Raw genomic sequence first — 13,796 nt, forward strand, 5'->3', positions numbered from 1 at the left:
GCATTGAATCTGTAAATTACTTTGGGCAGTATGGCCATTTTCACGATATTGATTCTTCCTAACCATGAACATGGAATGTTTCTCCATCTGTTTGTGTCCTCTCTTATTTCGTTGAGAAGTAATTTTCAAAGTTTATGGTTATCTTTTATAACCACTGTTTCATTGAAAATATACAAAATACAGAATAATATTATTCTACCGATACACTGAGAAAGAATTATCCTAAATCTTGTATTATACCAAATATTCCCAAAATGGAAAAAATGATCACTACCTTTTTGTGTTTTTTGATATAATGCTCCTACTGAAGTATTGAATATAATAGGTTTAAATTAGTTGATAGTCAATCCTGACAAGATACTAAAAGGCTAAATATGTAACATGCTGTGGTTTTCCTCAAACATAATTATGCCTCCTTCAGATGGACTCAGGGTACCAAATCACTCTTAGCTCTGCAGCTATCAGTGAGGTATCAGGTACCCTTCTACCTGTTTTATGCCTGATACTGGAAAAATGCAGTAACAGGTCATCTAGCTAAACCCCTAAGGGTCACTAGGAACAAAGATGCAAAGCTCAGGCAGGTAGGAATAAACTGCTTTTTAAGCAGAAAGTAGCATATTCTTTTCAGAAATTTCACATTACAAAAATACTAAGTAGATGTCATTGTGTCCATCAGATGTGAACAAAATTTGTAAGGTGTAAAACACATTGATAAATCTAGCCTCAAAGTCTCAAATACATTGTTCCAGGTAAAATGAGATCGGCTTCTGACAAACACCTTATAATTATCAAAACTGTATTTTACTTCAAACGAAATAACTATGACTTTCTCAGTCTGTAAACATTTGATTCAATTCAGTGACTTCTGTTCATATTTAACTTCTGTTCAAACATATTTTTCAATGACAATTGATAAAAATGAGCAAAAATGTATGTGAGCCAAACAACTTATTACAACTTATAACTTATAAACAACTTATTGTTATAAGAAGCACAGATATTTCACTTACCATTTAATTCCATAGTTTATTCAGTGACTATACAATATTCTATAGTCACTGTGTTACAACATGGAAGTGTTACAAAAAGCAGTTCCATCGAATTTAAAAGTCAAACAGATTCTGCAGAGTAAACATCTCCTTTTCCCCATTTGCATCTACCTATATTTATGTTAGGGACACTTAGGAAATAATTCGTGGAATAAGGAAACTTATGGTAAACTATCAACATTTCATAATGACAAGTGACCAATCCTGATATTAGAAAATTCTCAGACAAAACAAAATGAACTGGCAGAATTTGCAAATAAAAATGAAGAGCACCTAGTTAAATCTGGGTTGCAGATAAACATTAATGTTTTAAAATATAAGAATGTCCCAAATATTGCATGAGAGTGCATAAAAATTCTTTACTGTTTATCTGAAATTCGAATTTAATTGGGCATCCTTTATTTTGTCTGGCAATACAGCCAGTGCTCGACTTACGACCACAATTGATTCCGACAGACCGGTCGCAACACGATTTGGTCGTAAGTTGCGTAGGCTATATGCACGCGTAGATGGTAATGCTGCCGGAAGCTGGTCCGCACTGTCGTACGCCCAGCTGGGCAACGTTTGCGCTGCCAGACGCGGAGCAGTCATGGCTAGCGATTGTGGTCGTAAAGTCAAATGGTCGTAAGTTGCATAGGTCGTAAGTCGATAGATACCTGTACTATGCACAGACATTTTAGTAATGACGCCTTTCTCTCCTATTAGAATGTTGGTCCCTTTATCATGCAGATGAAATAATTCATATATAAACATAATGAACACACAACAGAAATATATTAAATAAAAAACTGAATGTAAAGCACAAATTTTAAAGGCCCTCAAATTTGTTCATTCTTGGAAAACTTACAAGTTTTGAAATTTTTGTCAAATCTTCCATTAAGCAACCATTGTCTACCTCCAGAAATATTCCTCATCCTGGTATGTCCAACTGATATAATCTCTTCTCATCTCTTTCTTTAAACTGTTTATATTAAATGGTATATTATACTTATTGAGAGTGAGAAGACCCTCAGAGATTTGGCTTATACATGAGTTTGAATTTACAAAATGCTCCAGGACGGTATGTAGGTGAGAATAAAATGGATCTAGTTCACCAAGTTAATGTTTTAGATACAGGTTCTGTTGTCTCTGTCTCTCTGCCTCTTTCTGTCTCTCTTTCTCTGCATATATTCTGTCTGAATACATGTATACATAAATTCACATATATGTATACTCTGAATAAAGCTGTGTGGGTTTGCAAATTTATAACTTCAACTCACAATGGCTAATGCATATTGAGCAGGTACCATGTCTCAGAAATGACTATGACCCCAGAAACATTTGTGAACTGTGAGATGTACAGTACATTTTTTGATGTTCCCGCTCTGCTGATGCCTTCTCTTCTCCCACACCTTGGTTGTTATAGTGACCTATATTCCAAGGACCTCAACCTCTACTCCATCATCCCTCCCCAGGATCATCAGAACCACATCCACTGGTCATACCAGTCAGTTTTCCACAGCTGTCATTCAGTCTCACTGAATTGGCCTCTATCCTGCTTCCCATAAAAACCTCAGTAGCAATATGACTGCTCCCTCAAGGTGGCTTTTGTGCCTTCCCAGGGGAATGACAGTAATATTAATTAACTAAGAGAACCAAATTAGAAGAAAGCACATATTCACCTTCCCATTTTACTAGGGAAACTTATTTCAACAACACTGTTGTTTGGTGATCTAATTCAAAATATTGACTAGGTTGGGCACGGTGTCTCACACCTGTAATCCCAGCACTTTGGGAGGCCTAGGTGGGGGGATCATAAGGTCAAGAGATGGAGAACATCCTGGCCAACATGGTGAAACCCCATCTCTACTAAAAGTACAAAAATTAGCTGGGTATGATGGCACACCCCTGTAATTCCAGCTACTCAGGAGGCTGAGGCAAGAGAATCACTGGAACTTAGGGGGCAGAGGTTGCAGTGAGCTGAGATTGTGCCACTGCACTCCATCCAGCCTGGTGACAGAGTGCGATTCCATCTCAAAAAAAAAAAAAAAAAGAAGAAGAAGAAAAAGAAAAAGATTGACTAGTGATGTGACTTTTTCGGTCCAGTAAGAGAAAAGTCAGGGTTATGGTGGTGGTTGTTGGATGATTCTTGCAGGCTAGTGGTTTATCCTTGATAATTGGAAACTATTGGAACATCATAATCTCCCTGAGCAAAACAAGCTTTCCTTAAATAGTTGAAGTTCTTAGGAGTTTCTTTTGTGATCGCCCCTGTTTTGTATTTCACATACAAGCTGCTCCACTGGGAAATCAATGTCTGTCACAGTCCGACCCCACTCAATCTGCTTAAATTAATTCACACAGTTTTTTGTTTGTTTGTTTTTAACAGCATGTGACATCTGCTTCTTTCTTTCCTGTCCTCACTGCCTTTGACATGAATTTTTTCCTGTTGTCCTTCTTGTTTAACTACACATCTCTAGGAAACCTTCCCTGCCTACTCCAGTCAATATTAAATAAACACTTTCTCGGAACTCTGTGTGCATACTCACTTTATACACCTGCACACTTCTTGTAATGCTAGCAAAAAAAAAAAGGCCCCCAAATTTTCTTCCTATATAGAAACTCATATAAGCAGCCATCAATCCCCATCATAATTCTTGTAAAAGTTGTAGCATTTCGATTTCTGTTCATGGGAAAAATAAGCTCAAGGATCAATTTCTTAATATTGACATGTGTTTCTGAATAAACACACTAAATGGTTTCAAAATCTGTTATTACACGACTATAATCTATTCCTGAAGCAACAGCAAACTGCCATGAGTTCTACAGATTTAGCCAATTGTTCACAGGCTGGGATATTAGCAAAAACTCATAGTAACACTTGAAATATATTCAGAGCCCAATTTTATGTGCAGTAAGTTTTCTTTAAATTTTTTAAAGCTAGAATACTATTTTTGAGACAAGAACAGGACACAAGAGTACACACTGTACAGATACCTACATCAAATTGTTTCTAAGAATACATGAGATAATTCCAGAACTTGGCTTTCTGTGCCTTAGATGGGACTCCAAAAAGTCTCTAAATTGGGTCTCGTATAGAGAAAACCATGTACTGATAGTTAAAGAATATCATATAAATGAAAATCTCATGAATTTTTGGTGTAAAGAATACCACCAATTACCTTCTCATTGTTTGCTTTAGGCTTCAAATTAATTCAACAAACATTCAGGAAACACCTATTGATTTTTTTTAAAGGCTACCATGCTAGGAGCTGGGATTATAATAATAGAGGCAAACTCCCGGCCATCAATGTGCTCACAGTCTAGTTATGAACACCACTAAAGAAAAGAACACATGAGGGTGACATTTCCAGCTCTAAGGCAGCGGAAGATATGTATTATACATTTTTTGCATACCCTTCAATCAAGAAATAAAAAATCTTCCCGTGCGACCCTGTGCGAGAAGCACTTGTGTGGTTCTGTCTGGCAGGACCACCTCCGTGTTGAAAGTTCCCCCAAACAGCTGTGCCCAGCAGGGCAGTTTCGTTGTGGTCTAGGGAAAGAGCAGGGTCACACTAGCCACAGTCAGGGCTGGAGATTTTTGGAGTCAACTCCCCCAAAGGCAGGGGTCTATTACTTTATTAGGAAAATGGAAAGAAAAAAGGGAGGGAAACAACGTGCTCAAGCGCCCCCACCACATTCTGATTGGACCCAGTTAAGCATCTGCATAAAACAATAAAATGAGAAACACTCCTAGAGGTGAAACTCAAAGGTCAGCCTCCGGCTGTGCTGGACGATGGGGGTCCGGCCTTCCCTTCCCTTCCGAAGTGATGGAGTCCTAACCAAGAGAGATTTTTTTTTTTCTGCGAAGACTGGAAACCCCAGCGGATTCCTCTAGCTCCAGGGCAGCGAAACCACTGGCAGCGGACAGGGGGAGGGAGGTCGGTGTGCGAATTGCAACCCTGCGATCCGGACCCAGAGCGGCAGCCACGCCCCTCCGCCCCCCGCGCGACCCCGGGCCCGCGGCACGCTCCCAGCCGCGCGGTCCTGCGCCCCCGCCCCCGCCCCCGCAGGGAACCGCGGCGCGCACAGCGCGACCGGAGCGCGCACCCGGCACTCACGCTTCGCGGCGCTCAGAGCGCTCAGACCGCGGCCGCCGCAGCCGGCGAAAGAGGCAAAGTCCCGCACGGCGGCAGACAAGCGCCTCGGCTGGCGGCCCCGGCCCCACCACCGCGCGGCTTTCTCCGGAATACTCCTCTCCCGCTGTCTCTCTGTCTCTGTCTCTCTGTCTTTGTCTCTGTCTCTCTCTCTCTCTCTCTTTTACACACACACAACACACACACAACACACACACACGCACGCACGATCTCACATCGATCTATACACTGGAGGATTAAAACACAACAAACATTTCCCTCGCGCCCCCTCCCTCTCCACTCTGAGAAGCAGAGGAGCCGCACGGCGAGGGGCCGCGGACCGCCTGGAAATGCGAATCCTAAAGCGCTTCCTCGCTTGCATTCAGCTCCTCTGTGTTTGCCGCCTGGGTGAGTGTGAAGAGCTCGGTGGGGTCTCAGCTCCGGGGTCGGTGGGATGCGGGCGGGGGATTTCAGCATGTCCGTGACTTGCCGCCGCCGCCATCTAGCCAGGAGGAAAAGGGGACCGGCCACTGGGCTCCCACGGAGCGGGCGGCCGCGCGGTGCAGGCAGCTGCGTGGAGTGTGCGCGCCCCTCCCCGCCCCGCGCCCTCGCCCTCGCCCCTTCCATCAGTCCGCCGGGGTTCGTGCTCCGGACCCCGGGAGACAGAGCTGGCTGGGGCTGCTCGGAGCCCTGCCGCCGCCGTTCTTCTCGCCTGTTTTGCAAAGTGTAGAAATCGCCTTTTAGAGATACGTACGAAGATAAATAAATGACCAAAAATACAACTGTGGTGCGGGGCTGCTTACTGTAATGTCTTTTTTGCTGTTCACTTTTATGCTACAGGTATGATGGGCTTAAATGAAAAGTACACGTGTCTGATGTGAATTGCAGACACACACACACACACACACACACACGAAAGGTAGTAACAGGAACAAGCACCAACCTGACTTTTCAGGGTTTTTTATTGCTTTCAATTTAGTCATATTCAAGTCTGAGCAGTTACTTTAAAAAAAAAAAAGTTCAATCAAAATCTCTAGGTTTTGCCAGTGCTGCCAAAGTCAGAGAAGAGCTGCAGGTTGATATATTTATTAATAGATTTCATCTTTCATCCACACCCTCCAGGTTACATTTAAAACCGAAACTGCATTCTGAAATAATCAGTTTAAACATTGTCTTTACCTGCGATGCAGACTCAAGTTTTCCAGTCATTTTCGAGAAGTGCAAGACTGGACTTTTGCGTTTTATTAAAGAAATGCCTTTTTTCCTTCATGATTTTCCATCAGGATGGAATATAATAGGTTTAAGCATTAAGCTGAAAGTTACAAAGTGTGCCTCGCTTTGTGAGTACACATACTTAATTCTTTTCAGTCAGAGGCTCCCAATTTTTAAATTTTAGCTGGTTCATATTAGAGTAGATACTACGCGTACATTTTCTTCCAATAGATGGTGCTGCTCTTGGCACAGTAACCTTAACAAACAGAAATCATTTTTAAGTTCTAATAAATGAGAGTTACATTGCAAATATGGTGATAATTGCCCACAGACCACCACACACGGACATAATTTAAATTTCAAACGCTTTATGAAAGTGCTCAGGGGTGGTGTGATGCACAGTAGACACGTAGGACATTCAGGCGAATCTCTGGTATCCGTTGATTCTAAAACCTTATAGTCAATTCTGGAGATGGGAAGACATTTTTGAAAAGTACTGTGATCATCAAACACACACCTGTTGAATTCACATTTCTGTTGTATATCTATTTTAACAGTAAAGCCAGGTCTTCTAAGTACTTAAATAAGTTAAGTAAATATCACAGTAGTGAGGAAATAAACCAGAGTATTGCTTTGTCTGTCTTCAAAGCCACATGCCCAGAGCCCAGAGTATGTTGTGGATCCTTTTGAAAAAATGTTGAGATAAAATTCACACATCATAAAATTCATGTTTTTAACATGGTTCCGTGGTTTTTAGTATATTCATGAAGTTGTGCAACCATCACTACCATCTAATTCGAGAATGTTTTAGTAACCCCCCAAAGAAACCCCATGTTCATTAGCAGCCATTCCCCATTCTCCATGACCCTGGCTCCTCACAACCACTAATCTACTTTCTGTCTCTATAAATTTGCCTATCCTGGACGTTTCATATAAATAGAATTATGGAACATGTGGCCTTTTCTGTCTGGCTTTGTTCACGTGGCATAATATTTTCAGTTTCATCCTTGTTATAGTATGTATCAGTACTTCATTCCTTTTTGTGGCTGAGTAATATTCCATTATGTCAATATACTAAATATACCACATTTGCAAAGGTTTTTCTCTGTAAAGCATTATTTGTAGCCTACTTTTGGTTGTATAATTTTGTCTGTTGAACATTTTCTTTAACTCTTTGATGATGTAAAATTTAAGTGTAAAGAATTTAATTAACCTTTAAAGACTCTCACAAGCTTATGTAATGCTACTGAATGTAAGCTGGCATTGGAACTCAAAGTGAGTTTTGTTGAGTCTGAAAGGTGACTGATTTTTGTATCCCTCACCATGTTAACAAAGTTGGTCTTTCACATAGTTGCCAACAGGCTGATTTGGAGCGATTGGCAACATCAAGTAACATAAATATCTTGATCTTGGGGCAGCATGTTTTGAGAAAGTGAGGCACATTATCTTCAAATGAGAAAATTAGGCTCCATTTCAATTATTTTTCACTCAGCTCTTACTTCAGTGTTTGTGGATGTGTTTACTGCTCATCTTCAGTTTTCTTGGAGCCAGTGAGGTAGCCTGACACATGTAATAAGTGCTTAGTAAGGGTCTGTCAACTGACTGAGGCTTGCTGTACACGAGGACAGCTCAGTACAATTTGAATATTAGACTGCTGTCCTTAGCATTATCCAGGAACAAGTTATAGAGTTCATGAAGATATTGATTATTGGCAATTAAGAATGTCTTAGTGACCAGATCATATCATTTTGTATCTAAAATGTCCTGATGTTTTGAACTGGACATAATAGACCAACTGCTTCTTTCAAATAACTCTCCAGAAAAAAAATTTACTAGAGTATATGAACCATAACAAATTTTTCTTGACCCACTGAACAGGTATAACTTATGGGAAAAGCTGCAGTGGCTTTCCTGTAAGGAGGCTTAACTATGAGTCATAAAGGAGAGGTGAGGTAGATATTTTAAGAGCTTTTAAGGAATAATTTCTTCCAATTAATGAGAGAATTCAGAATCTTTGAATTAAGTGAGTTGTAGTGCTGTAAGGTACACTAAGTTCAAATGTTTAGGTATTACTATTAAATATGTAATGAATCAGATTCTGAACTTTTTAGTCATGTCTTACTGCTTTAAGAGCCACATTAACAGCAAATTATACCCAACTCCTCTGCAATAATTAACTTCTTAATTTATGCTGGTTACAGTCAGTGAAATTTAATATGTTGTGACTTTGAGTTTGGTCTGTTTATCGTCTGAAAACAAATGTAACCATATATATAAAATATTCATGTTTTTCTCCCAAATAATAACTATTCTCTATTCAGAAGATTAATTACTTTTGATTGCAGAGTTGCAATTTTCTTTATTTCATTTCTCTCTCCTTTTTACATATACTGTGGTTACTTCCACTCAGGGAAGCTTGCCATGAGAAATCATTTCACTGATGAATTCATTTCTACCCTCATGTCTGCACTGGAGATTTAAGATCTTGCCTAAAATTTTATGTTGTGGGAACTTTGCTTCTGGCAAAAACTCAGGCTTTTCTGGAAGCACAAGCTGCATTTTCTCATTCCCTTTAACTCCGAAAAGATTTGAGTGCTATCTAACGTGAGAGATTTGCTTGACCACCCATTTGCCAACCGTTCAGACTGTGGCGTGGAAATGGAACCCCTCAGTCAGGACCAGAAGACTTCAAAGGAAGGCATCATCAAGAAGATGAGCCTGTGTTTTATTTTCAGTTACCATTTACTCAAATGTTTACCAGGTGCAGTTTCAGTACTGAGCATCTTAGGCACCTTTTCTCATTTAATTCTCCTCAAAACCCGTTGATATTGGCATTTTTATTGTACACCTTTTACAAATGAGGAAACACAGTAGAGAGCTCAAATAACTTGCCTAACATCACACATTCTGATTCAGCCTGTGTAGTCCTTCCGACTCCAGAGCCTGAGGCTTTTCCTCTTTTTATTTCCAGGATCAATTTGCTGTTTGGCATTCACTAGCCTGCTGACATGCAACGTGATGGTACATTTCACAGTCCCATTTGCTTTCCCGAGGATCCCTTTCATGATTTTTCCAAGTGCTCTCGTATTACCTTTTTGTTCTTTATTGAAAATTAAGGCTTAATTTACATTTTTTTAGTGTACCATCTTGAAAATTTTCACAAATGCATATGGTCATGTAGCATCCACTGTGATCCAGATACAGAATAGTTCTAGCCATACTGCTTTAATTACATTTAATACTACTTTAACTACATTTAATTACATTCACTAGTGTTCATAAGTGCCTGACATTTGCAAGGCACCATGCTAGGCACTAATAATTCAGCTGTGCATAAACACATGCAGACTTAATACTCATAATGCCAGCATCCTAGCTAATCTGATTCAATCCCGCAATGAAAACTTTCTTTAAATCTAGTTTTAAAGATACTTTCTCTGTTCATAACTAGTTGAGAATACGTCTTTTGCAAATACCTCTTAATGTTTTGAATATGTTAACTCTCAAATATTTTAAAATGCTTCCTGCTTCATTACGAATTCTAATGGTAAAAGTCAGAGCCAATTTAAACAAGAGAAATATGTGTGTATGTATCTATATGCGTATACATAAATGTATATATATATACATCTGTGTGTATATATGTATATATATGCATATATGTAAATGTGTGTGTATATGTGTGTGTGTGTGTGTGTGTGTATATATATATATGTATATAATTATTTAATTGTGTTTCAGCTTTTAATGTCTTATTGAGTTTAATTCCTAGAAGGAACTTCAGGTTACAAAAGGAAACCAATTTTTCTCTGTGTTTGCAATTCTTCAGAGACATTTATGACATATTGTATAGAAATTAAAGAAAGAAAAAATATCATATTGCACAATCTTAAAACACTTGCATTTTAGAAATGTCCTGTTTAATTCCATAGCCACCAGGCAGATGTAGCTATTTAATTTAAAATGCATTAAAATAAAACAATTCAGTTCCTCAGTCACACTACCCACATTTCAAGTGCTCAGTAGTCTGTGGCTAGCGGCAACCACATGGGGCAGTACAGATATGGAACATCTCTATGTGGGCAGTGCTGTTTTGGGACAACAACAACAGAAAAACCATTGGTAAAATAATGATTGATGGGACTCATGAGGAGTTGTCAACTCAACAAGAAAAATTTCCAAAGTCATTAAAATTGTTTCAAGTGTTTATGCATGTGAGTTATTTATGGTTTGTATTGTATTAGCCTGCAAACATCCTAGAAACATGATGGGGCCTTTGGTAGAGCTACAACAGTAAGTGAAGAGAGTTCAATGGCCACTTTGTGGCTTTTATGGACTGAGGTTGAATGAAAGAGATTAACCACCAGTGCCACCAGTTTGGGAGTGAATGCTCTGCTCCCATAGCACATTTTCCATAATTTGTTCTATTATCCATTGTATTGTTTTTCAATGACTTGACTAAATTATTTGAGGGTAAAGAATTCATTCTTAACATTTATCATTCATTCATTGTTAAATTCATTCAGTGAAGAATTCAATGAAAAATCCAATCACCATTGCATTGTTAAACTTAACACTTAAAGTAGGTGCCAATAAACCTTTAATGTATAAGATCATAGGAAGATCGTACCATGAAGCTTCTTGGAAAAAAAAAATAGTTGTTTGTTGTTGAGACTGACCAATTTTCACTGTTCTTTTCCTCTTTTGATTATGATCTCAGTCTGGGAGTAAGGTCAGCATTCACCTTGACCTGTCCATCTTTAGTGTCACTTCTGGTACAAGAACTTTACTTTCATCAATTCTCCCAGAAATACACGTAAGCACATAAGCATCCTCTGTGAGGCTGGAGCTGTCATTAAGGTGATCGATGCCTGCACAAGCATCACATAGATCCAGACACTATCAGTGCATGGAAAATAAAGCTCCTGTGATTGATACTGAATGTGTACTTACAGAAGCAGCCTTGAGTGAGCTTTTAGTTCTAGATGAGTTGGCACTAATTAGTTTTGGATACCTCCCAGGGGACCAGAACTTCAACTCAGTTGGTGTGCCACTTTATATGTGTACAAGCGCATGTGCCTGTGCTGCTCTGGTGTTGGGGAGGAGAGGGCAATGGTGGAAGCAGGGTGGTCAGTAATGAGAAATAAAGTATCCTGAGCCCATGAAGACTGTATTTTCAGTTAGTCAAAGCTATCACATTGGTTTAAGTCTTCTCTAGTCGGACAGGCCGTAAGAGATAGTGGCATGAAACAATTCTGAAAACCAGGCAAATGATGGGAAGTGCAGTTTCATCATGTGGATGTATATGCTTTTGGAGTTTGTCTATAGTTTTATCATTAATCCTAGAGATGATGCGCTGCACAAGTTTAACTCTGCACATAGCAAATATTTGAACTGAGTTGAATTCAAATGGAATGGGGCATGGAATTAGTTAAAAATCTTAATAGGAGTCAAAAGCAGAAAAAAGGAGATGATCCTCTGTTAGGATCATTGCCTGCCTGCCGTCCTTCCTCCCTCCCTTTATTCCTTCCTTCGTTCTTTCCTTCCTTCTTCTTTCCTCCCTTCTCCCTTCCCTTCCTCCTTTTTTCTTCATTCCTTTATTCCCTCCTTCTTTTTCTTTTTTTGTTTCTATTTTCTCTTCAGCTTCACTTTCTTTGAGCATGAGTTTAGGATAATTAAGTAAACTTAAGTTTGCTCAGCACCTTGATGAAGTTTGATAAGGAAGAGACGAATGCTATTTGAAACCATTAGTTAAAATATTTTTACTGTGTTAATATCATTTGGGAGTCTTCATAGTTAACATAATTTTTAAAGTATGAGTTGACAGATGTTTCTGCCTAAAAAGTTGAGTGTGTTAAAATGGGCTGATTGTCTTTTTTTTTTTTCCCTTTCTGATACTTGCCCACAGATATTAAAGTAAACTTAATTATTCTGGGTACTGGTTAATGTGAACTTTCTGGCCGTATTCAGTAAGTACAAGTCAGTTTATGTGCATACTAACGGGATATCTTTTACAAGTTTCCTTGGAAATGTAGTACTTAGGTATTTGGAAATAATTTGTTAATTAGCAGGAAAGAAGGACTTTCTGTTAACATATCTATAACTATGATGAGAATACAGATATCTTCCTGCTCTTGGAGAAATATTCTACGCTCTCTCTCTCTGCCTTCCCTTTAGCACTTACTGGATAAATTTTGTAATTTTTCACTGTCACCGACTGCACTGCTTATTTCTTGAATCCTAAAGCTCTAATGTATTTACCTAGGGATGGATCTTGATATGAGCTCTTTTCTCTGAAATGATTAACTCTTTGAGTAGGAATAAAATAAAATATTGCTTTTTAAAATGACCACTTTAAGCAGAGACCATAATAATCAGAGTCTTGATTGCATGATTAGAACATGCTGACCAGATATAAGGAAGTTCCTAGATTTTCTGATGGTTTTCATTCATATTGTCATCAGATTAAAAATTATTTCCATTCTTAAATTTTTACCTGCTTACATTCTGACACATTTTATTGAAGAGGATATGTCAAGGTGGTCGTGTCTTAGATGCCACACACATGATTTTGTGCAAAATCATGATCTGCCCAAAGGAGCATAAGGATATCTTTGAGGAGCATGTGGAATATTAGTGTCATGTGTGTTTTAGTGCACAAAAGTGCTGACGACCATTTATCTAGGGCAGTTGTTCTCAATTCTGGTTTCTTTTTGAACTTACCTGGTGTTATGGACTGAATGTTTGTGTTCCCTCCAAAATTCATATTGAAGCCCTAACCTGCCAATGTGATTGTATTTGAAGATAGGGCCTTTGGGTAGTTAGGTCATGAGGGTGAAGATTGGATGAGATTAATACCTGTATAAGATTAGTACCCCTAGTACTAATGAAGATTGGATGAGATTAGTACCTGTAGTACTAGAGATTAGTACCTCTAGTACTATTGAAGATTGGATGGGATTAGTACCTGTATAAGAGATTAGTACCTCTCATAGATGAGATTAGTACCTGTATAAGAAGAGAAAGAGATGAGAGTCCTCTCTCTATCCACCATGTAAAGACACAGCAAGAAGGCAGCCACCTGCAAGCCAGAAAGAGAGCCCTCGCCAGGAATCAAATCTGCTGGCCTTTTGGTATTAAACTTCCCGGCCTCCAGCTCTCTGAGAAATAAATGTGTTATGTTAGCCACCTAGTATATGGTATTTTGTTATAGCAGCCCAAGCTGAATGTGCACCTGGGAGACTTTTAAATCATACTGATTCCTGGACATCAAATCAAGTACTTCATAATGTATGGGTGCTGAGCCCAGATGTAGACATTTTCCTAAAACTCTCCAGGTGATTATAGAGCACAGCCTGGGATTAAAACCACAGATTTAGGCCAACTTCATGACACTGCTAATCTTAGTTCATTTTTCTTAAGG

General features: G+C 39.0%; 1 protein-coding gene across 4 annotated transcripts in view; it reads left to right on the top strand.

The window, feature by feature from the left end:
• The first annotated feature begins 5,104 nt into the window (after positions 1 to 5,104).
• PTPRZ1 (protein tyrosine phosphatase receptor type Z1) overlaps positions 5,105 to 13,796 on the top strand; it is a 190,944-nt gene continuing 182,252 nt past the window's right edge. For all 4 annotated transcript variants that reach the window (XM_017513886.2, XM_017513889.2, XM_017513890.2 and 1 more), the window contains exon 1: positions 5,105 to 5,569. In XM_017513886.2, the coding sequence (XP_017369375.1) occupies positions 5,512 to 5,569 (58 nt within the window). In that variant the 5' untranslated portion in view covers positions 5,105 to 5,511. The remainder of the gene's footprint in view (positions 5,570 to 13,796) is intronic.

The sequence above is a fragment of the Cebus imitator genome, unplaced genomic scaffold (assembly GCF_001604975.1).
Source record: "Cebus imitator isolate Cc_AM_T3 unplaced genomic scaffold, Cebus_imitator-1.0 Scaffold508, whole genome shotgun sequence".
NCBI classification, from domain to species: Eukaryota; Metazoa; Chordata; class Mammalia; order Primates; family Cebidae; genus Cebus; species Cebus imitator.